Source organism: Oryx dammah, unplaced genomic scaffold (genome assembly GCF_014754425.2).
Source record: "Oryx dammah isolate SB20612 unplaced genomic scaffold, SCBI_Odam_1.1 HiC_scaffold_4, whole genome shotgun sequence".
Classification (NCBI taxonomy): Eukaryota; Metazoa; Chordata; class Mammalia; order Artiodactyla; family Bovidae; genus Oryx; species Oryx dammah.
Window position 1 is genome coordinate 71,649,296 of NW_024070188.1, and position 25,625 is coordinate 71,674,920.

The 25,625-nt window shown below is 34.1% G+C and overlaps 1 protein-coding gene across 2 annotated transcripts in view; it reads left to right on the top strand.

Moving 5' to 3' along the window:
* Positions 1-25,544, top strand: part of STXBP5 (syntaxin binding protein 5) — a 167,640-nt gene extending 142,096 nt beyond the window's left edge. For both annotated transcript variants that reach the window (XM_040238645.1, XM_040238646.1), the window contains 6 exons: positions 2,973-3,212; positions 4,308-4,677; positions 4,987-5,152; positions 13,411-13,522; positions 17,495-17,715; positions 19,845-25,544. In XM_040238645.1, the coding sequence (XP_040094579.1) occupies positions 2,973-3,212; positions 4,308-4,677; positions 4,987-5,152; positions 13,411-13,522; positions 17,495-17,715; positions 19,845-19,886 (1,151 nt within the window). In that variant the 3' untranslated portion in view covers positions 19,887-25,544. The remainder of the gene's footprint in view (positions 1-2,972; positions 3,213-4,307; positions 4,678-4,986; positions 5,153-13,410; positions 13,523-17,494; positions 17,716-19,844) is intronic.
* The last annotated feature ends 81 nt before the right edge of the window (positions 25,545-25,625 follow it).

Below are 25,625 nucleotides of genomic sequence, written 5' to 3' on the forward strand. Positions count from 1 at the left end.
TAATAAGTTAGGAAATATTTGTTTCTCTGTAGTACTTTATATACAACCTATCCATTAGGAAAGCAGAGTGAATATATCTCGTATATTCCTTTTGCTTTATATCCAGCTCCAAAACAGCTTCCTGATATTCCAGAATAGGGAAAAATGACGTTTCAATAAAGATTTAAAGATTTCACATAGTACATATAAAGCAGATTTCTTTTAGAAATTTCTACTGCTTTTATTTAACTGTACATGGATGATTCCACCCATGTTTGTCTTAGAAACTAGATTTGCTCCTTTGTATTTGCTCACCCACCTCATCTTCTCACTTGTAATTCTCTAGATTGCTTGACTATCTTTTTATGTATAACAGAGACTTAGATATTGGTCCGTTTCACCTTACTGATTTTAGTGTTTCCAAACCATGGTCTTATCTCAGTTGAGATAGAAAATGTGTTATTATGAGTAGGCATAATATCATCCACTGTCATCAGAAAGTTTCCGTTCCTGAACATAGAAAAGATAGTATGGTAGACCCCTGTAGTAAGTAACACTGGTGTTAAGGGACCCAGAAAAAGTTCTAGAATGTAGTATAACATGTATTGAGAAGAGGGTAGTTCCCTTCACTATAAAAATGAAATATGCAATTTGAACACAAGTGTATCTGAAGTTAACCTTATGCATTTTTCCTCCCAACAAGAGTATCCAGAGTTTTCTTCAGTCTCTGAGAGTCCCAGAATTTCAGTAACATTAAATACTATTAGTTTAATTTTTGTGACACTATGATTTTGTGTCATTTAGTATCTACAAATCTGAGAAAACACATGTAGGAGTACTTTTTTTAAATCAGTAAAATATAATATCAAAACACACTTGAATGTGTTTTTCATTTTTCACAATATTATGAAGTCATTTCTGTCACAATAGCATTGAAAACATACAATTTGAGAAATGACTTATTAGATGTGAATAGTAGAAGCTACGGGAAAGTTTAATATATCCCAGTGGTGTAGCAGAAACACATTGCTCTAGATACTTTGAACTATAGGTCTGTCTTCAGCAAGTATCAGTTGACTACTTTCATATGCAAGGCACTATGCTAAATTCTGCAGGGAGTCAAAAGCCCTTGTTCTCAAGAAATTTTCAGTCACGTTAGAACAAGGCCCAAGACAAGTCAGAAATAAGTACAGAACAAATGTGCTATTAGTGCCATGGAGGAGATAAAAAGCTATCAAGATTCAAAAGAGAAAAACTATAGATGATTTTAGCAATCAGGATAAACTTCATGAGGATGACACAGCACCTGAGATGGAGAATAAACACCATCTAAGTAGGTAGAGAAAAGGCAAGGGTAGCAATCAGAAAAAAGAGCATAGGCAAGTGCCAAGTATGTATGGAGAACACTGAAGAGCTTGGTTTATTTCCCACAGTGAACTGAAGCAAGGCAGCACTGGCAGAAGGGGCCAGGATGGTAGGCTGAAGATGTTTTGTGGAGAATTTTATAAACCTGAGTAAAGGAACCATTGTGGATTTTTAAGGTAGAGGTGATAGAATTAAAAGTGTACTTTGTAAAATTTGAGTTGTGATAGAACAATGACAGTGTGAAGGTGGGGCGGTCTCTTGAGAACTGTAGATGAATGGTGATAAATGCCTGAAATAGGATCATGGAACTTGATGGGTAATGGAAAGAAGAAGACAGAAATATTAGAATAATGTAGGACTTGTCATCCCATCAGAGACATACAGTTAAAGTGAAAGGGAAGAACCAAAAATGCGACTCATGTCAAATGTTATTCCTGAGGAGAATGGGGTTGTTGTCAGTATAAATAGTGCCATTAGAAGAATTTAGAGACTTGGGGAAATGGTGTGTTTTGATTTAACAGGAAAAAAATTTCATGAAGCATTTGGAAATGCATTCCCAGAGAAAAGAGGCCAGAGCTTGAAACAAACTTAAGATTGGTCATAGAGAAGAAGGTAACTGTAGACAAGAGAGGGTTTATTAGTAGAATTTATAAGTATCCCTGAATATACCTGTGATTGAGTTAAGAATGAGCCAGGTGCTGGTTGTCTAGGTTAATGAAAAATGCCTAAGTTGAATGTTGATTCCAGTTAAAATAGCATTTAAGAAAAATAAAAGCTAAATTTTTATGGATTAAGGCTTTCATATGGACAGATTTGAAGAAGAAAGTCCATCATACGGTAAATTTGAAGGTAGAATCAGAGTACTTATAAATGCATTTTTTTAATCTAGGAAATTGAAAATACCCACTTTGCTGGTACTGCCTAATCGTGAACTATATTATACCAAAGGAAGAGGCAGCACATGAGAAAAGGTGGTGGCGGCGGTGTAGTCGCTAAGTCGTATCCAACTCTTGCGACTCCAAGGACTGTAGCCTACCAGGCTCCTCTGTCCATGGGATTCTCCAGGCAAGAATACTGGAGTGGGTTGCCATTTCCTTCTCCAGGTTGCCATTTCCTTCTCCATGAGAAAAGGTAGTAATGACTAAAGTTGGAAAAGCAGCCAAGATACCAGCAGAGAGCTACATCGAAACTGCGGAGATAATGCATTCAAAAACCCCCTGGCTGCCCCCAGCTCAGTTCTCACAAGTGTGGATTTTTCCCTTTATGTTTCATGTATGAGCAATGGGCAAAATTGTTAGCATAAAAGTACATTGTTTTTCTTTTCAGTTAAAATTAAATATGCTTTAGATTTTTCTCTTTTTGCAGATTAACTATTTGATAAAATTTAAAACAAACTAAATGGACTTCCCTGGTGGTTCAGATGGTAAAGAATCCACCTGCAATGCGAGAGACTTGGGTTCAATCCCTGGGTTGGAAAGTATTCTGACCCGGAGAATTCCATGTACCATATGGTCCATGGGGTCGCAAAGAGTCGGACACGACTGAGTGACTTTCACTCACTCTTGCCAAACTAAAACCATGATTATTTTATAACTTGAGTAATCTCACAACATTTGAAATCATTTCAGACGTAAAAGATAATTCCTTCAGCCGATCACGGAGCTCAAGTGTAACCAGCATTGATAAAGAATCCCGGGAAGCAATCTCTGCTCTTCATTTCTGTGAAACTTTTACTCGAAAGACAGATTCAGCCCCTTCCCCGTGTTTGTGGGTTGGTACTACACTAGGAACAGTGCTTGTCATTGCACTGAACCTTCCCCCAGGAGGAGAGCAAAGACTTCTTCAGCCAGTGATTGTGTCTCCGAGTGGTATGTATGCTCTGCTGCTGGACTACCCTTGAAAGTTTGCTTTACTATAATTTAATAGAAGCCTTTGCTTTTCATCTTTGAATCAGTCTAAGAATTCTGAATGGAGATAGTTACAGTCTTTTGCTTTTAACTGAAGGAATTCATGGATTAAGATTCCAGAATATCATTTACTTATACAGCCATTCAAGTTTTGCATTTTTTTAAACATTAGGATCATGTCTAAAATGATTACTACATAGAAAATGAAAACAAAATACTGTTGTTCTGTCTCATTCTAGGATACCTTGAAATAGTATGTTCTGTAAGCAAAAGGATAGTACATATGTAGGGAAAAAACTGAGGAGTTTTTTTTAATATTACACACTTAGCTATTTTTAATCTCTAGTGTGAAGTCTTAAGATTGTCTTTTTTCTTTGAAGAATTTAACAAAAAATTTTAAGAAGAAAAAATTTATACTCTTCCTATATTAAAAATGAGAGAAAAAAAGCATGATTTTGCTCTCTAGCATATTCCTTGTTTATATATTATACATGTAGTATTTTAAATTTTCTAGTAGCCATATTAAAATGTAAAAGAAACAAGTGAAATTAATTTTAGTATAACAAATTTCATTTAGCCCAGTCTATGCAAAATGCTAAATCATTTTAGCATGTAATCAGTATTTTAATATTATTGAATTATTTTATTATAATTTTACTGTGCTAAGCCTTCAAATCCAGCCTATATTTCACTCTTACAGCATGCCACAGTGTGGATGAGCCACAGTTCACATGGCTAGGCACTGGGCTGCCATATTGGACCTTGCAGCCCTAGATGCCATCTACTTACATTCAACGATAGTACACTTGGCAGGTGTGGGTATGAGACCTAGTTCTAGACATCCCAGCATTTATCAGTTTTGTAACACTTATTGAGATCTTTTTCCAGATTCAGATACCATGCCTGAGGTTTGAATCCTGTCAGCGAGCCAGTATATAGTTTTGGTTCAGTATATATTCTACATATTTTTGAATGTCTAGTGTGTGTCAGAGTTGGACTAAACATATTTACTGTCTGGAGTAAAATACTTTTTATTTACTGAAATTGCAATTTTAGGTACTATATTGCGGTTAAAAGGGGCAATCCTGAGAATGGCGTTCCTGGATTCCACAGGCTGCTTAGTGCCACCTGCACATGAACCCTGGAAAGAACACAATGTCCCTGAAGAAAAGGATGAGAAAGAGAAATTGAAGAAAAGAAGACCTGTCTCTGTATCTCCCTCCTCCTCTCAGGAAATCAGTGAAAACCAGTATGCAGTAATATGTTCTGAAAAGCAAGCAAAAGTGATCTCATTGCCAAGCCAGAACTGTGCTTACAAGCAGAATATCACAGAGACGTCATTTGTGCTTCGTGGGGACATTGTATCGTTAAGTAACGGCATCTGCCTTGCCTGCTTCTGTGCCAATGGACACATCATGACTTTCAGGTAAGAGGTTTTGTTTGTTTGTTTTTTAAACACAAATATAGCATTTCCTCCCATCAGAACATAATATTGCAGAATTGTATTTAGTTTGGAGAAGTGCTTTTAATTTGCTTATAGTCATATACACTGAGAATTTATTTTCATTCAGTTACTCGTGAACAAGTACATGAGGAAAAGAAATCAGTTTTATCTCCCACTCTGGTACACTAAATCATGAGGTTTAGAAGGTCCCTGCCATTTTTACTTCCTGTAGTATTTGTTCAAGACTAAAGCCTTCCTGTCTGTTAATAAGTTTTTCATTGTATTCTCAAGTTTGCCGAGTTTAAGGCCTCTGCTGGATGTGTATTACTTGCCCCTTACCAACATGCGGATAGCCAGAACGTTCTGCTTCACCAACAACGGACAAGCCTTGTATCTTGTCTCACCTACAGAAATCCAGAGACTCACTTACAGTCAAGAAACCTGTGAGAATCTTCAGGTAAGTAACAAAACTATCACTATCATTTCTTCAGAGGTAAAATATTTTCTAAGGTCCCTTACATTGTCCATCCCTTCTACTCCATGAGAAAATTCAAAGCTTTTCTTGAGAGCTTGAGAGTATATGCTTTGATACTGGTAATAAAGTGTCTTCATCAGATTCCTGTTATAAAAGGGACTCCATCTCATCAATCCATATTTTTTCTCACCAGTGATGTCAAAGAAATACAAAATACTACATCTGTTTTATACCACTCTCCACACAGAATAAATATCTATTATATAGAAACAAAAGAAAAATCCTTTTAAAAGGCATATGTTGATGTGAAAATAATTATATCTATTTTAGGACAAATTGTGTCATTCCTTTTAATATACTCTGTATTCAAAGGATATATACAGATTATCAGAAAAAATAAGATTTGATAATTTTCCTCTAAATATTTTTGTTGATCTATTTGTGAGAGATTATGAAATCTTTATAAAACTGTATCTTTAAAAGTATTGAGTGCTTTATGTGCTTGTATATTTGTGAGAAATGATCAGTTCAGCTTGAACTTTTTAAACAAAACTGCTCTTTAAATATTAGAGCTAAAATATTGATTGATATTTAGAGAAACCATTATCTAAGGGAACTTTATTGTGAAAGTTTTTAGTTAATTAGCCATATTTTACTGATTTATAAATTTAAACTTGTGACTTATTTTTAGAATATAAGCTTTGGAGTCAAGAAGAATGAATTTAAGTCCTAGCTTTGCTAGTTACAGTTATGTGACCTTAGACAAGTTAGTATGTCTGAACTTCATTATATTTAAAATGAGGATAGAAATAATATCTAATGTCATAGGATCTGTTATAAAGTAAAGGAGACAGTACACATAAAGTTCTTACTAGCACAGTGCTCAGTAGAAAGTATGTGCTCTCACATGTTGGTAGTATTATTTCAGTAAGCTAGACTATACTAGAAACATACTCCTGATATTATAAACCTTGAGAGTAAAACAAAATTACAGTTATAACTGTATTACAATTAGAACTGTATTCTGGTAGCTCAGCTGATAAAGAATCCACCTGCAATGCAGGAGACCCCGGGTCAATTTCTGGGTCGGAGAGAGCCCCTGGAGAAGGAAAAGGCTGTCTACTCCAGTATTCTTGGGCTTCCCTGGTGGCTCAGGAATCCACCTGCAATGCAGGAGACCTGGGTTCAATCCCTGGGTTGGGAAGATCCCCTGGAGGAGGGCATGGCAACCCACTCCAATATTCTTGCCTGGATAATCCCCAGGGACAGGGGAGCCTGGTAGGCTCCAGTCCATGGGGTTGCAAAGAGTTGGACACAGCTGAATGCCTAAGCATGTATACTTAAAAGTTAAGTAGAAACATAGAAAATATAAAGACCAAAATTGAACTTCTAGAGATGAAAATCTACAGTGTTAGAGATGAAAAATATACTGGATGGAATTAACATCAGATTAGACATTAGAGAAGAAAAGATTAAGTAACTTGAAAGCATAGCAATAGAGAAAAACAATTGAGTGTTTATACTTGAAAAAATTATAGCGCTAAAACATTTGTATTCAAAAAGACGTGACATGTATGCTCTGTCATGTCCGACTCTGCGAAAAGAAGTTGTTCTCAAATCAGTGACTTCAGCTTCCACCTTAGAAACTGAAAAAGAAGAGCAAGTTAAACCCAAAGTAAACAGAAGAAAGAAAATAGTAAATATCCAAGTGGAAATCAATGAGACAGAAAACGTCAATGAAGTCAAAACCTTGATCTCTGAAACCAATAAAATTGATCTCAAGCCAAACTGATTGCGAAGAAAGAAGTATATCAAGAATGAGAGAAGTGACTTCTGTAGATTCTACAAATGCTAATTAAAATGGATAATAAGGAAATACTATGAACAGCTTTAGGCCAGTAAATTAAAAAACTTAGGAAATGGGCAAATGTATAATATGTGTGAGACACATATTACCAAAGTTCACTCAAGAAAAAAATAGATAACCCAGAGAATACTATAGGAAAATTGAAGTTAGAAACCTTGGACAAAGAAAATTGAGGCCTCAGTGGCTTCATTTGTGAATTCTATCAACATTTCAGGAAGAAATAGTACCAGTTCTATTTAAAACTCTCAAAAGTTAAAGAGGGGAAATGCTTCCCAACTTCTTAATGATATGTTCATAGAACATGTTACCAAAACCAATGATTTTAAAGTAAAGAAAATTACATATAGATCAATATTCTTTACAAATATAGGTGTTAAAATTCTAAGCAAAATTTTAGCAAATTGAACCTAACAGTATATCAGATGGATAATTCTGGTCATGATAATTCATCATAACCAAATAAGATTTATCCCAGGAATGTAGAGTTGACTTCACATTTATAAATCAATCTATGGAATTCACATTAGTAAATTTAAAAAGCAAGAAGCAGTTGATAAAATTCAACATCCATTCCTGATTAAAGAAAAGTCACACAAGGTATAAATGGGAACTTAAAAGGCATCTAGGAAAATTTACACCTGACGTAATACTTAGTGTAGAGACAGTCCTGTGAGTATTGGTGTTTTCATTTTCTTCGGCTATATACCCGGCAGTGGAATTGCTGAATCGTAAGGTAGTTCTAGTTTTTTGGAGAACTTCTATGCAGTTTTCCATAGTGGCTGCATCAGTTCACATTCCTACCAGCTGTGTGCTAAATTCCCATCAGCAGTTTCCTTCCCTCCACATCCTTACCAGCATTTGTTATTTGTGGACTTTTTGATGATAGCTGTTCTTAGAGTAGCCAAGATAAGGAAGAACCTAAGTGTCCCATCAGCAGATGAATGTATAAAGAAAATGTGATAGATAGATAGATATACACACACATATACATACCTATGATGGAATACTACTTAGCCAAAATAAGAATGAAATTTTACCAGTTACCTATATAGACATGGAAGGTGTTATGCTTAGTGAAATAAGTCAGAGAAAGGCATACAGTGTATTATCGCTTATATGTGAAATCTAAAAAAGAAACAAATATATATAATAAAACAGAAACAGACTCACACATGTAGAAAACTAACTAGGTGTTACCAGTGGGTAGAGGGCAGGAAAGAACAGCAATATAAGGGTAAGAGATTACAACTATGTATAAAATAAATAAGCTATAAGGATATATTGTACAGCATGAGGATTACAGCCCATATTTTATCATAACTTTATTTTTTTTAACTTTTATTTATTTATTTGGGTGCTTCAGGTCTTAGTTCTGTCATCACTGTAGTATGCAGGATCTTTTAACGGCAGCATGTGGGATCTAGTTCCCTGACCAGGAATCAAACCCAGGCCCCCTGCATTGAGAGTACAGTCTTAGCTACTAGACCACCAGGAAAGGCCCAATTTCATAATAACTTTAAATGGAGTATGATCTATACAAATATTGAATCACTATGTTGTACATCTTAAGGTAATAAAAATAAGTCAACTAATAAAATATTACAGTTCAGTTTAAGAAAAAAGTGATAAAGCATATGCATTGACTCATTCGTGAAATTAGTTTCCTGTATTTTATCACTTGTTTATTAACGCAAAGGAGATACAGTTGTCTAACATCAGACAAATATATTTGTTTCTCTACCTTCATATTTTAGACTAGTTTAAAAGTTCCAGACATCATTTCAAATGTATTACTATTACTAGATGTAGAGAAATATCACAGGTTATAAAAATCTATTTAGATTTCACCATTGTTTATTAGTCATTAAAGTTAATTATCCTAAAGAATGTGTTTATCATAATTAAAATTTTTATTTAAATACAAATGAAAAGTATTTAAGATACTATTCAATGGTGTTGAAATACATACCTTTTTAACATCAGTATTCCTCACCAAATCCTAATACTAACCATAGACTGTGCAGACTCTAAGAAATGCCTAATTTTAAACTTCCTTTAAAAATATATGTTCACAATGGTAATCTAAAGATAAATTACTTCATATTTTCTAATTTGTTTCATCTCCATGTGAAAGGAGGTTTTTCTGTTTAATGTATACATCATTCAGTACCTAATCTTGGCATTTTGTGTTATCTTTAACTCATTAAAGATAATCTTCATTATCTTTAATCCTGGTAACATTCCTGAGAGGTAAGTATTAATATTACTTCTTTATAATATAGTTAAGGAAACCAGTTCTCTGAGAGACTGATTTGCCAAAGATCCCTCTGCATGTAAAAGCCAGAGGTGAGAATCAAACCCAGGTCCATGTGGTTCCAATTTATACTCATCCCAGTACACTATAGTGACTCTTTTTTTTTTTTTTTTAATTTTTTTTTTTTAATTTTTTTCACTTTGCAATACTGTGTTGGTTTTGCCATACATTGACATGAATCCACCACAGGTGTACATGAGTTCCCAACCCTGAACCCCCCTCCCACCACCCTCCCCATATCATCTCTCTGGGTCATCCCAGTGCACCAGCCCCAAGCATCCTGTATCCTGTATCGAACCTAGACTAGCAATTCATTTCTTACGTGGTAGTATACATGTTTCAGTGCCATTCTCCCAAATCATCCCACCCTCTCCCTCTCCCACAGAGTCCAAAAGTCTGTTCTTTACATCTGTGTCTCTTTTTCTGTCTCGCATACAGGGTTATCATTACCATCTTTCTAAATTCCATATATATGTGTTAGTATACTGTATTGGTGTTTTTCTTTCTGGCTTACTTCACTCTGTATAATCGGCTCCAGTTTCATCCACCTCGTTAGAACTGGTTCAAATGTATTCTTTTTAATGGCTGAGTAATATTCCATTGTGTATATGTATCACAGCTTTCTTATCCATTTGTCTGCTGATAGACATCTAGGTTGCTTCCATGTCCTGGCTGTTATAAACAGTGCTGCGATGACATTGGGGTACGTGTGTCTCTTTCAGTTCTGGTTTCCTCGATGTGTATGCACAGCAGTGGGATTGCTGGGTCATAAGGCAGTTCTGTTTCCAGTTTTTTAGGGAATCTCCACACTGTTCTCCAAAGTGGCTGTACTAGTTTGCATTGCCACCAACAGTGTAAGAGGGTTCCCTTTTCTCCACACCCTCTCCAGCATTTATTGCTTGTAGACTTTTGGATCACAGCCATTCTGACTGGTGTGAAATGGTACCTCATTGTGGTCTTGATTTGCATTTCTCTGATAATGAGTGATGTTGAGCATCTTTTCATGTGTTGTTAGCCATCCATATGTCTTCTTTGGAGAAATGTCTATTTAGTTCTTTGGCCCATTTTTTGATTGGGTCGTTTATTTTTCTGGAATTGAGCTGCAGGAGTTGCTTGTATATTTTTGAGATTAGTTGTTTGTCAGTTGCTTCATTTGCTATTATTTTCTCCCATTCAGAAGGCTGTCTTTTCACCTTGCTTATAGTTTCCTTTGTTGTGCAGAAGCTTTTAATTTTAATTAGATCCCATTTGTTTATTTTTGCTTTTATTTCCAGTATTCTGGGAGGTGGGTCATAGAGGATCCTCCTGTGATTTATACCGGAGAGTGTTTTGCCTATGTTCTCCTCTAGGAGTTTTATAGTTTCTGGTCTTACATTTAGATCTTTAATCCATTTTGAGTTTATTTTTGTGAATGGTGTTAGAAAGTGTTCTGTTTTCATTCTTTTACAAGTGGTTGACCAATTTTCCCAGCACCACTTGTTAAAAGAGATTGTCTTTACTCCATTGTATATTCTTGCCTCCTTTGTCGAAGATAAGGTGTCCATAGGTGTGTGGATTTATCTCTGGGCTTTCTATTTTGTTCCATTGACCTATATTTCTGTCTTTGTGCCAGTACCATACTGTCTTGATGACTGTGGCTTTGTAGTAGAGCCTGAAGTCAGGCAGGTTGATTCCTCCAGTTCCATTCTTCTTTCTCAAGATTGCTTTGGCTATTGCTTTGGTTTTTTTGTATTTCCATACAAATTATGAAAGTATTTGTTCTAGCTCTGTGAAAAATACCACTGGTAGCTTGATAGGGATTGCACTGAATCTGTAGATTGCTTTGGGTAGTATACTCATTTTCACTATATTGATTCTTCCGATCCATGAACATGGTATATTTCTCCATCTATTAGTGTCCTCTTTGATTTCCTTCATCAGTGTTTTATAGTTTTCTATATATAGGTCTTTAGTTTTTTTAGGTAGATATATTCCCAAGTATTTTATTCTTTCCATTGCAATGGTGAATGGAATTGTTTCCTTAATTTCTTTTTCTACTTTCTCATTATTAGTGTATAGGAATGCAAGGGATTTCTGGGTGTTGGTTTTATATCCTGCAACTTTACTATATTCATTGATTAGCTCTAATAATTTTCTGGTGGAGTCTTTTGTGTTTTCTATGTAGAGGATCATGTCATCTGCAAACAGTGAGAGTTTTACTTCTTTTCCAATCTGCATTCCTTTTATTTCTTTTTCTGCTCTGATTGCTGTGGCCAAAACTTCCAGAACTATGTTGAATAGTAGCGGTGAAAGTGGGCACCCTTGTCTTGTTCCTGACTTTAGGGGAAATGCTTTCAGTTTTTCACCATTGAGGATAATGTTTGCTGTGGGTTTGTCATATATTTACAACTATAATCTCTGCATTTTAAATATCCTACTTTATACTTATAAAATTATGTGATCATTAAACAATAAGTAAATTAAGAAGAGTAAACCACAATTCTAAAGTGAGGTAAATTTGAAAGAGCATATTTTTATGCTGTGACTCTATATATGTCTTATTACTCTATGCTGTGACTCTATATATGTCTATATATGTGTTATTATTGATTTATCATAAAAGACACTCAAATGGTAGCTGTTTGCAGTTTGTTGTATCAACTTAATAAATGCAGTTTAAATTATAATCTGCAGAGTATTGTATAAAAAAGATTGGAAATATGTCTGAAATCACCTTTGTTATACAGGCAAATGTAAATATGAATTAAATAATAGGTATTAGTATATTCTCTGGTGGATTTTAACAGGTTTGATTTATTGACTTTAGGGAGTTTTTCATTCTGGGTTTACTCCCCTTTGTAGAAATCCAAAGGAAAGAAAATTTAAATGTAAAGCCTTCAATCCACTTCAGCCTTATAAATGAAACGCTGTGTTGTATATTGTTAACATTATCTCCTTTCATTTATAATCTGGTTGGGGAGACAACATTAATATGGGTGTATCTGGGAATTCACTGGCGGTCAGTGGTTAAGACTCCATGCTCTCACTGCTGAGGGCCTGGCCTCAATCTCTGGTCAGGGAATTAAGATCCCACAAAACAAAAAATGAAAAAAAGGAATATGGATATATCTAAAAGTAAAATCTTGGGACATCCTTTATTAACTTGCTTAGCCCAGCCCTAAGAAAGAAACTCTAAAAAATGCATATTTTTAGCTCCAACTATAATGTAATATCAGACAGAACTACCTGGAACCGACTGTGTACTTGTCATTTCTATCATAGCTACTTCTCTTTACTGGGCAGAAATGCAATCCCAAGCCTCACTATACTTTTATTTTGCTTTTAAAACTTCCCAGAGTTGCCTTGTAAATAATATTGCTACCATCCTTCTTTTATAGAAACTTCTCTTCCCTCTTTATGTCTCATCTACAAAGTCAGTCAAATGTCAGCAGTTTTTCTTATCTGCTGACTTACCTTTACTGTTTCTGTGCTGTGAAGAATATTGACAAAAATTTCAGGAAAATCTGACAGTATAGAAAGAAGCCTTTCCATCTCTCAGCCAGATTTCTGGAATTCCAGGTGTATGTTGGCATAATTCTGTTCCCAGCATATGTTTATGAAAAAAGATGTATGTCTTTCTAAACTACTAATTTTCTGACTCAGCTATCATTACACTAGACTTCAATTTGCTAATATATTTTCTTATTTCTAATGTAAAAAGACCTAGTTATTAATACAGTTACCAATTCTTGATAGTAAGAGTTATAGTTATATGAACATTTTATCATAAAGATTGGAATCTCCTTACAGTTTAAGCTTAAATCATCTTTGCTTAAAATGTGAAGAAAGTAATCTAGCCAAAGTAGCAAACAACAAGTTACTCTTAGTCAAGTTCATCTTAATTTACTGTTTGACCAAATCAGACTGTTCTAGATCTGATCATTTGAAATGTGCTCATTAATTGTGAACCTCAACAGCTAATGTTATAAGTCTTAGTTAAAGAGTTTACAGTGCTGGTTTTGTGATTATAGTCTCGTGTCCCTGAAACTTTAACAATTACAATTTGCTTTGATTTTAAAGGAAATGTTGGGTGAACTCTTCACTCCTGTAGAAACACCTGAAGCACCAAACAGGGGATTCTTTAAAGGCTTGTTTGGAGGTGGTGCACAATCTCTCGATAGAGAAGAACTATGTAAGTTGATTTATTTAATTTGGATAATATATCTATAAAACAAACATTCAAGCCATGCAAATTTTTCTTACATGTATAAATTTATGTTCACCTTTTTCCTCTCTGTCACGACAACTGATGGATCCATCTTTTAGCAAAATGCATAAAATTGTTTTCTGCCATATTCTAACTCAAATCAGGGGAATAGTTTACTCAGCAAATCAAAATCAGCATGGCTTCAGGCTAAAAAGGAATAAGCTTTAAGTGAGTAATTTGAAAATATTTTCTAACTTTCGTTAAATATGATCTTTATTATTATTTTAATTCTGTAATGGACTTTAGTTGATAACCTTAACTTTGAAAAAATTTTTACGTAAACATTTATTTTATCTTATAAAACTTCCAGAACTACTCTCATTGCACTTAGAAGATTATTTAAAATGTAAAGTCTAGTTCGTGTACTATCTTCCATAGAATTGGCACAGATTGGAAGTTGGTACTTGAATGAACTAGTAAATTGATGAATGTTTCACCTTTCTTTCAAATAGGAGCTATTAGCTATTCTTGAATTTTTATTTTCTTTTATTCTTTGTACTTTACTAGAATATTCTAAAATATTCTATTTTTCCTTTTCTGTTCAGTTTACTAGAAAAACTGTAAGATTAAATATTAGCAAGTAAGAGTGTAGTAGTTTCATTTTAAAAATTTATCCTAATGATTGGTTAGTCATCTGGGTAATGAGGATTGGTCAGTTTTAATTCATTTAAAAAATGAAGACTGCTCTTCAGGTCATGGGGGACTGATTATTTAGAATAACATTCTTACCAAAATTAATTGATCAAGCTGTACAAAATTCAATTTTTATAAACATCAATAAGCTAATGATATAATGAAGACAATATACATGGGGAAAGGTGGTAAGCATTGCAACCTGAGGCCACTTTTGCCCTGGAGTACTTTGTTACAGCAAGCTGCAGTTCTGAACTGTGTTAAGACCAGCCAGGTAGGCTCCCAGAATTGGCTAAGGTGGCAACCCTGATAAATAATGCTTCCTCTTTGAAAGGACCCCAAGGACCAAGGGCCATACCTTAAGAGTGAAACTGATGTGAGCATATACACAAATAAATATTTAATGAAGCCCTTATCAACTCGCTGCCCCAAACTTTGTAACTTATTCTAAATTTTATTTGGGAATTCAAAAGGTCTCACCTTTTCTGTTTCACACTGTACTAGAGTCTTTAACCAGGGCATTTAGGCAAAAAGAGAGTATAGTTGGCATGCAGTTGGAATGGAAGGAATGAAACTGTCTCTCTTTGCAGATGACAGCCCTGCCTATAGAAAATCTTAAGGAAACCACACACACAGTGGTTCTAACTACTGGTGGTTAGGACTCAGCACTTTCACTGCCATGGCCCTGGGCTCTCAATCCCTGGTTGGGGAACTAGGATCCTGCAAGCTGCACTGTGCAGCCAAAATAAATTTTTAATTAAAAAATAAAACACATTCTAGGCAATAAACAAGTTCAGCAAGATTTTAGGATACAAAGTCCATATAAAGAGTCAATTGCATTTCTATACACTAGCAATAGACAAGCCAAAAATTAAATTAAGAAAGTTTTGTTTATCAAAAAGATGAAATACTAGAACATACACTAAAAAATATGCTAAAAAATGCAAACATCATTTAAAGAATTAAGACATAAATAAATGGATTAATATCTACATTCATGGATTGGAAAATTTAATATTGCTGAGATGGCAATACTCCCTATATTGATCTATATATTCAACACAATCCTTGTCAAAGTCCAAGCCGGTTTTTTGAAGAAAGAAATAAGCTGTTTCTAAGATTCATATGGAAATGGAAAGGATTCAAAATAGCCACACACATACACACACACAAAAAATTTTTTTAAAGAAAAAAGATCTGAGTTACATTTTGATTTCCAGTGTTGTTACAAATCGAGAATCAATCAAGATAGTGTGGTACAGGCATTAGGATGGATACATAGACCAATGGAAAAGAATTGAGAGTCCAGAAATAAGCCCATACATGTATGGTCAGTTGATTTTCTACATGGATGCCAAGAAACTCCAATGCTGAAAGAGTAGTCTTTTAACAGATGGTATTGGGACAGTGGATATACACATGCAAAAGAATCCGACTCACACCATACACAAAAATCAATAACTCAAAATGGATCAAAGACCTCAATGTAAGAAATAAAACTATAAAACGCTTAGAAGAAAACCTAAGTATAAATCTTTGCGACCTTAGATTACACAGTGGTTTCTCAGATATGACACCTAAATCAAAACCAACCAAAGAAAACAATAAATTGTGTTCTAAAATTATAAGTCAGAAAACATAATGATATCTATTGAGTCTAATAGCCAGAGTGTTAAAAAAAATTCTTAAAATTTTTTTATTCTTACTCAACAATAAAAAGCCAAATAGTACAATTTTAAATGGGCAAAGGGTTTGAGTAGACTTTTCTCCAAAGAAAACATACAAATTGCCAATAAACACATGCAAAGATGCTCAATATCATTTGTCATTAGAGAAATGCAAGTCAAAACCACAATGAAATAGCACTTCACATTTACTAGGATGGTTGTATTCAGAAAGATGATCTTCTTAAGAATATGGAGAAATTGGAACCCTTACAAATTGCTGGTGGAAATATAAAATAGTGTAACCTCTTTGGAAAACTCCAGCAATTTCTCAAGAAGTTAAACCTGAAGTTACGTGACCCAACAATTCCATTACTAAGTGTATACCCAAGAGAATTGAAAACGTGTGTTCACACAAAAACTTGTGCAGATGTTCATAGCAGCAATATTCATAACAGCCAAAAAGTGGCAACAACTCAAATGCTCATCAACTGATGAATATATAAACAAAATGTTATATATCCATATCCATACAATAGAATATTGCTCGGTTATTAAAAAGGATGAAGTACTGCCACATGCTGCCATATGATTGAATCTTGACATTAAGTGAAAGAAGCCAGACACAAAGGCCCCACAGTGTGTGAATCATTTGTATGAAATGTTCAGAATAGGAAAATTTGTGGAGACAGAGGAGATTATTGATTGCCAAGGACTGAGATGAGGGGGAAACGGAAAGTGGCTGCTAATAACATGCAGTTGTTTGGGTGTTTTGTTTTGAGTAATGAAAATCCTTGAGAAGTAGTAGTTGTACAACCTTCTGAATAAACTTCAAGTTACTGAATTATTTAGGAGCAAATTTTATGGTACGAATTACATTTCTAAAGAGAGAAATGTATCCTAAAGTAAGAAGGACTCTGACATCAGTTTTTAACAGAATTTTGAAGACTTGCTGTCATGAGGTTGTTAGGTCATGAGGGTCTAGGTTGCGAAGGGAAAGGAAGCAATAAATTCCTGAGATCTGTTGAAGACAAACGTGATCTATTTGGTAAGCAACAAGATAAATGGATAGAAAGAAAGGGATGTGGTTCTGTGCACCTTTTGGAGACTGAAAAGAATACTGAATAAATTCTACATTTTTCTTCTAAGCCGAAGCATAGTATTTCAAGTGTGAGGAAAGCACAGAGTGAATAAAACAAATACGTATATTTAAATCTGTGTCTTTGAATTTAAATACATTTAATTTATCTTTAATTTTTGGACACTTAAAGAGTGATTTTTTTTACTGTTATTAAAGTGGTATCAGTATACCCATCATCCATTCCAACAAATAATTGTCACTTTTTTTGCTCAAGTTCTACTATATGAACTAGATTGAAATATTTATTAATATATGTTGTATTTCTATATACTTAAAAAGTATCTAAAAGTTCATTGTTAAAACAATCATAATAAAATAATAATAATTACAAAGTAAAATATAAAAATACCTCAATTACATTGTCAGTCAAGTGTGTTTTAATGCTATCAGGAGATAGAATTTTATATTAATTAAAGTTTTCATTTTCTGGGTTACTCTTTCATGTATCAAATCATTCAGTTGGAGAATCGTCCTCAGGGAAGGCTTCAAGGAGTCTTGCTCAGCACATCCCTGGCCCTGGTGGCATTGAAGGCGTGAAAGGAGCAGCATCTGGAGTTGTTGGTGAACTCGCACGAGCAAGGCTGGCACTGGACGAGAGAGGGCAGAAACTTAGCGACCTGGAAGAAAGAACTGCAGCTATGTTATCCAGTGCAGATTCATTCTCTAAACATGCTCATGAGGTATGTCTGTCAAACAGATACGTAAGCCAGAAAGCCTAGATAAAGCAAGTATGAAAATTATTGTATTTTTATATATGTTGTATTTTGACACATAAATTTTCTTCTCATATCCTCAGTATGGTTGCAGATTCCTAAATTTGGCCACTAGAGGGAACCATTACAAGACTCTCAGTAGCCTTTGATCTCTTAACTGAAGTTTATGAACTTTGAAGGAACCTGCTCCCCCTTCAGGCTTTTTGTTAAACAAAACCAGTGGCTTTGCAGTAGTTAGTTAGGGAATACAATGAAAACAAAGTTAATTTTCCTAAATTCCTCAGGTTCTACTACTCACTTCTCCTAGAAAAGAAAATAATTTATCTCTTGATTCTTTGGGTTAGATTTAATCCAGTGAAGCGATACTAAATGTGTCCGTAGACCAATTCATGCAGAGGACTAGTGTGCATTTTTGCAGTGAATTCATCTTGATGAATGAGGAAGCTCTGGTGGAGGTTAGAAACAGAGACTGTGAACTAAGGGAGTCCTAATTGGCCTCTTACAAATACACTTTGTTAGCCAGAATAACACCCTTGAAAAACTGAATTTAAAGTCTGTTAGGTGGAATGGCAGAGAACGCAATGGCACCCCACTCCAGTACTCTTGCCTGGAAGATCCCATGGGCAGAGGAGCCTGGTAGGCTGCAGTCCATTGGGTCTCGAGTCAGACACGACTGAGCGACTTCACTTTCACTTTTCACTTTCATGCATTGGAGAAGGAAATGGCAACCCACTCCAGTGTTCTCGCCCGGAGACTCCCAGGGACGGGGGAGACTGGCGGGCTGCCATCTCTGGGGTCTCACAGAGTCGGACACGACTGAAGCGATTTAGCAGCAGCAGCAACAGGTGGAATGGGGTACATGTTTCTTATTTTGACAGTTCTGCCACTCCCTGATACTTTATACTGGGCTACTTCTCACATTTAGCTCCTAGCCTAGCCCTCAAAGACATTTTGCTTTTATTACCTGAAGACATCAAATTAAGGTTGTTTTTACATTTGAGTACCCAGTCTGTCAGTAATAGCTCTTCTTTAAATTTTAGGTCAAAAGCCATCTCTTCCTTGCTCAATAATGTTGACAGCTAGCATGTATGAAAGAGGTAACTTGGCCTAAGAGAGATTTTTCCAGGTTTTCAAAGAGATTTTTGTGAGTCCTTGTATGAGGCCCACACACCTCAGATAAAGAAAGGCTAGTGCCTTCAAGTTTAAGTCAAGACTTAGGTTCACGTAACAGTGAACCTGACTGTGATCTCTAAGGCATGTAACATTTCAGCCAGCCTCAGAATCTGTCTACGGTCTGAATATTTAGCCAAGAGCTCAATAACTAGCTGTTAGCTTTTCCCTTCTACCAAATGTTCCTCAGCCATATTTGAGAGTATAAAAAAGACAGTACATTGAGTTGGTTAAATCATGGGTTTTGTTTTTTTTTGTTGTTTTTGTTTATCTTTTTAACCTATCTTCAACAGTAAAGATCTCCTTAAATCATGGGTTTTGGATTAGACTGCATGGGTTCAAATCCCAGTTTCACCACTGTGTTATCTTGGCTAACCTCTTTAAGTCTTAGTTTCTTCATTTGTAAAACAGGAAGACTAACAGTGCCCAGCACATAGAGTTGTTGTGAGGATCCAGTGAATCCATGCAGGGAAAGTGCATGGCTCAGAGTCAGCTACTCAGCAAACTGTAGATGGCAGCAGGACTAGTCTCAACCTTTCCTTCTCCAGGTTTTTTAAGCTTTATTTTTAATTCAGTTAAGAGAACTGAAGATTACTTATTTTTTAAGTTATTAGCTTATGTCACCAAAGAATGCACTGAGCTAAAACTTACTTATATCATGTCTTTTAAGGAATGTGAGGACCTTCTAGGCTCGTTATTCATAGTTATAGTCTTTTTTTCCTTGAAACAGAACGGTTCTTACTTCTTGCGTTCAGTATGAATACTGAATATTAAAAACTGGAGAGTGCTTCAGAATAATTTAATGTTTTAGAAAACTATAGAAACCAGTTTATAAATGTTGTTATTCTGTTATTAATCTGTTGTTATTCTGTTGTTATTCTTAAACATTTTTTAAACATGTTTTTTTCTTATTTTCTCCCCTTTAGATGATGTTGAAATACAAAGATAAGAAGTGGTACCAGTTCTGATAACCAGAAACCCAGCTAAAGTTCAACATCAGCCAGAAGGAAAAAGAATTTTCCTTTTTTATGTTATTGATTTCACTTTAGGAAAGTTAACAAGAAAGGGATGTTTGTCACTGGATACTGCTCTTTCCTAGCACAATCACGCCCTGTCTTACCTCAGTTGTGTGGCTTTAACTGAGGCGTGCTCACACACACTCAACGAGGAGTAGATGGTGCGGACCAGCTATGAGCTGACAGTCTGGGAATTAGGATGGTGGTCACACGTTACATGTGAAGAAACAGAGGGATCTGAGGAGACGTGGCAGGGACTATTCCTGGATCATTCCTGGATTAAACTTTCATATGCCAGCAGACTCCATGCTGTCCTGTTTGCCATCAGTGTTTGACCTCTTTGAGGGAGAGGCAGTAAGTCAGAAGTCTCGAAGCCAAAAGAGTTATGTTTGTGTCATTGACTGAAGTATAAACTGCTGTCTTGGACTTTCCCTCCCTTCAACTGACTGGTCATCAGTATCATTAGTGGAAAAAAAAAAAACAACAAACCGTTTGTTACCATATCTTTAGACAGATAAGCTGAATGGTGGGCTTTAAATAACAAAAACATACACATAGTTGACTTGTGTATGGCTACTCTTGGATTCTTGTTATTGTATACTTGTGTTTAGTCCATATTTTGTCAAAAGCAAAACAAGGCGACACATCACTTTTCATTGAAAAGAAAAGTGTAGAGCATGACTGAACTGCTCATCATTCTGGGAGTTTCCATGTAGTGACTGCGATGTGGAAAGTGAGAGAAACCTCCATTGTGCCGAGGAGAATACTTCAGTGTCTCTTGCCATTGTGCTCATTAATTCAGCTAAAGGTGGATTTGACCAAAATATTTACTGGTTAAATTTGTGGAGATGTTGAAATCGGCTAAGTTTTTAATTTTGCTTGAATTTTTATAAAATGTTTAACCCAATGTACCTTTGCATTGTTTGATTAAAATTGCTTTAAAAAAAATGTTTCATTATTTCAGTGAAATGTTCAGCTCCCTTAAAAAAAAAAAATCTCCCTTTATTTGCTAACAGTTCCAGTACACTCAGGTGATGAGGCAATTAACTTAGCGCACATGCCGTCGCATGGAAAAACTCAAAAGCATCCATTGTCAATAATTATCTAAGAGTCTAGTCTGACCTACAAAGTATTTTCTGTAGAAATATACTATAAATCTGTACGTGTCCTTTCAAGGTTTTGAAAAAACCGAAAAGGAAAATACGTGCATTTTGGTAACTAAATTATGTTTGTATTGGAGTATAAAGGAAATGAGACCATCAGTGGACAATAAGTGACTGGCACTAAAACAGCACACATGGACAGAAAAGAGATAATGGGATAGACCTGGAAGTAGGTAAGCTCATTCTGCAGGCTCATCTGAGATTATTACCGATCGTTCTGAAAGCGACAAAGGATGAATAATCTCGAAGCATTATACTTAATGAAATTTAAAATATTTTCTTCTACAAAAAAAAATAGTTTAAAACCATTTTCTTTTGTCATTAAGAAATAATTGGAGCACAAATTGATAGCAAACATGATGGTTGTTTTTCTATTCCATACAATCATTAAAGGTATATATAGAACACATTAATTTCACAAGTCTGTTTCGCATTTTTCCTCTTTACTGTTTTCATTGATAAAGCTCTTATGTTTACATTTTATGACGTGCACTACAGGATATGAAAGTTTACATTAAAATTTACTTTGTCATTAGGGAGGGATTGAATATATGTGATAGAGATGATTGATCAAGCCAAAAGAAATATTTTTAAAATACAGTCATTTTCAAAAGTTTTTGAATTTGTAGGAAGACCTATGAGTAACATTTCTGTTTAGTTAATGCCAGCTTTATAATGAACATGTAGCAGTTTACAAATTGCTTAATTTGTATCATATATTATCTAATAAACCCATTGTTCCATGATATGTCACAGGAAGTTTTCAAAGGCCATTTTTTAAAGGTACAGTTTCGCGTCATCAGTAAAATCAGTAGTTAATGGATTTGAAGTTGAGAAGCACTAAGTAAAGTAATATACATGAATGGTTGGTTCCCCATTCATGTGTAAGGGCATATTAGCTCCAATTATTTGATTTGCTATGTTGTTTTGTGTTAATTGTATATCAACTTAATTTTTATATCAACTGTCATTTTTCCTGTTGTATATAAAATGAACCAATCTTGTAATTATTTTCAAATAGAGAAGTAAATACATTTACCTGAGGTGGATTTTATAAGAAAACCTTGAATCAATATTTCAAGTTATTTTATTTCATTTTTAAATTAATCTACAAATTATGCACAGCAAACTAGAAACTCACGTAGGATAGGAAAGCTTGAAGTATTTTTGAAAATAGGAAATAAGCTTCTCAGAGTTATACTTGATTCAGTCTGTAGATAAGAGACAGTCTGCAGTAATAACTAACCCAGGGAATTTATTGTAATTTGAGAGGTAACATCTCTATTTTTTTTCTAACACAAAAAGTTATAGTCACCAGCAAGCCAAGATTTCAGGAAAACAAACCAAAAAAAAAGTCAAAATAGAAAATATTAGAAAAATGAAAGATTTTTATGTGCTTCCTCCATATCCTCAAACATTATTTTTTGTTGCATTTGTCCTTGACTCTAAAATCATTGAAGTATTCATTGATAAGCAGTCTGTCAGTAGGAAGTGGTTTCCCTTTATGTACCACATATCTGGTTCATTTCACTTTTCAAACCAAAATCCTTATGTATTTGCTTTAGAAGCTTATTTGAAACTTTCTGATAACTTCTGTATATTATATCATTTGAAGTTTTGCGTCATCTTAATTCCCTTGGTTTGCATTTCAATTGTACTGTTTCCAAAAATGGTTATAGGTATAACTGAGCTATTGCTAACTTCGTAATTTGATTTTCTTATGGATGTGAAAAAATGCTGCTAATTGTCTGTTGTTATGTGTAGTATATGACAATTTAAGTACAGAACTTTAAAGAAAGACATATCTCTTTTCCTAGAACTTTTTAATTGTAGGTTTCTCTGAAGTTATTTTGTGTAGATATGTGTTTTAAACAAGTCTGAAAGTGTTACATAGTTTTTGATTACAGGAGTGGTGGGAAAACAACTGAGGAAAGGAAAAATAGGTGAAAGACACCATGGACTTCAAAGTTTTACCCTGAGTTCTATATTCCATATATGTTTTGCTTAAGGCATTTTCTCATGTGACATTAGAAAAGCTATATCCAAAGGTAAATTTTGTGTGGCAAAGATTTATTTTACATTTTAACTTTCAGGATTTTGTTTGTTTTTGCAAAATAAAGAGCACTGAACTTTAAACTTGAATTTTTTCTGCACTTTTTTAGGTAAAGAAGACTTTTTATTGTCATTGAATTCACATTTCTCCATTCAAATCAACTGATACATATGTATAAAACATACCAAAATCATGAATATGCTGCTAGTTTAAACAATTAAACTGATCATAGTTTTAAAACCTTCAATAGGGTTTTATATAGTTTTCAAGGATAAAAAATAGTAAAATCATTTGCTGTTTGTTTCAGTGTTCTAGGTCTTAAATTATTGCAACACTTTCAGATTTGTTTTAAGATCATACAGTAACGTTATATTTATACATACTGCTAGAGAATATACTTTTAGTTTTAAAATGGAATTTTTATAAATGTATTCTTTAATTTTAAAAATGGTGAACTTGTTAAGTTTAAGTCGAAGTACTTAAAAAGTATGTATATTATCCATACAAAAAGTTATGTTTTACGCTTATAATAAGAAATACTGGTATCTCATATCGAGATACAATTAATTTTAAAGAATCATACATCATTCAAAAGTCTACACACATGACAGGAAAGATACCATTCCTATGGTTAAAAGAAACCCTCTATTGAGCATTGTCAAATATTAATTTTATTTTGGGGAAAATGCCCACAACAATAATTACAAGGTCTTTCTCAATACCTGCAGCTTGCTGTTGGATGCCTACCTTAACTATTGTTTTAAAATATATATATATATATATATATTTAAAATAGTTTTCCAGATATTTTCTTCTACCTTTTTTAAAAATAAATTTCCAAAAATGAAAACAGAGTTTATGTATTTTTGTCAATGAAGGTTTTTATTTTGTAGTTTATAGAATTTGTTCCTTATCAGTTTGATACTTGATCAATATTCCTAGACTTTTTAATCTGTATTTACTTTGAAAAAGAGCACTTCTCTATCTTTAAGTGTCCTCTTTTTGTTCTTTTCCCTTTCAGGATGTTTGTTTTCTTGAAATTTATGCCCATAAATTAATTTTTTTTCATTTGAAAATGAATGTGAAGATACTGTTTACAGTTTTTGTTAATTATACTTTTCATCACTGATCAATTTCTTGTAAAGTGCTATGGGGATTATTTTTCCTGTGAATATTAATGATCTTACTATACCACAGAAGTTTTAAAGGTTCTGTGCACAGAAAATAGTGATAACAACAAAAAAATTAAAGGGAAAACTTTCACTTACCTTTCTCAGCTGAATTAAATGGTTTTAATAACTTCCCAGTTATCAAGGTTCTAACATTGCTTTCTTCAGTTTCTAATACAGTCTTAAATTATTAGACACAGCTCATTTACAAATGGAGTAAGTAGTTCAGGACTATGTGTAATTGCTCTTTTTATTGCACTTTTCACATCAGAAAAATCATGAATGTCAGTTTTGCCAGTATTTCACATGAGGCTTATAGGTTAATTAAAATTTCATAGTGTATGTGATGTAAATAAACCAATATTAATTTATTGTAGGTTGTTTGGCTCGGGCATTTAATAATGGATATAGGCTAATGACAATGGAATCCTGTTTATTTGCGAGTTTGGGGGTTTTTTCTTTTATGCAATGTGTTTTGTGTTGTTTAAATTTTGCTTCCACTGAAGACAATCTAAGGAATTGGAAACAGATTCAACATACCAATAGACAGTAATGCAAAAAGGGTAAATCATGTTTTAAATTTTTATTTTATTTTTTATTTTGTAAATAAATGGTACTGTGATCCTTAGGTGTGACCTCTGCTTAACATGATAGAACTGGAAAAACAACTTGCTTTCTAGTTATACTATTGGTTCATTGTAAATGCAACACCAAAAACAATGTTAAAAAGAGCAAGATTACGTTTTGCTAACACTGTCCACTTCAGGGGCAAGCATGCTTGATATAGAGCTCGAGCTTGTGTCCACCTTGAAATGTACATGCAGATAGTTTTCAGTTGCTGCACTTATTTTTTTTTTTAAATCTTGCTCAGTCCAGTAACTATCTCAAAGGTGATTGCTGGAATATGCATTTTCAATATGATTAAAAAACCCATCTCTGTGTACTGTTTCATTTAAAAAAAAAAAAGCACTATTGCAAACACGGAAAAATGTGTTAAACTTTGTAGTTATTTTGCATTCCTGTACTTTACAAACTGTCATCACAGCAAAAGGTTTAAAAGTAGGTAATGAAATATTTTTGTAAATAAATACCGTTAAGCTGGTATTTTAAAAAATGTATTATAAATTAATGTTTCTGGAATATGTTCATATATATGTATATGAATGTCTCTTTATGCTGAAGGGCTCTGATTGGGCAAAATAAAATACTCTAATCTCTCTGAAAACTAAGCCCTTTTTTTCTGAAAAATTTGTTTTAGTTTTTTCTCTAAATTGTGGAATTAATCCAGTAGTTTAACCTCAGCAAA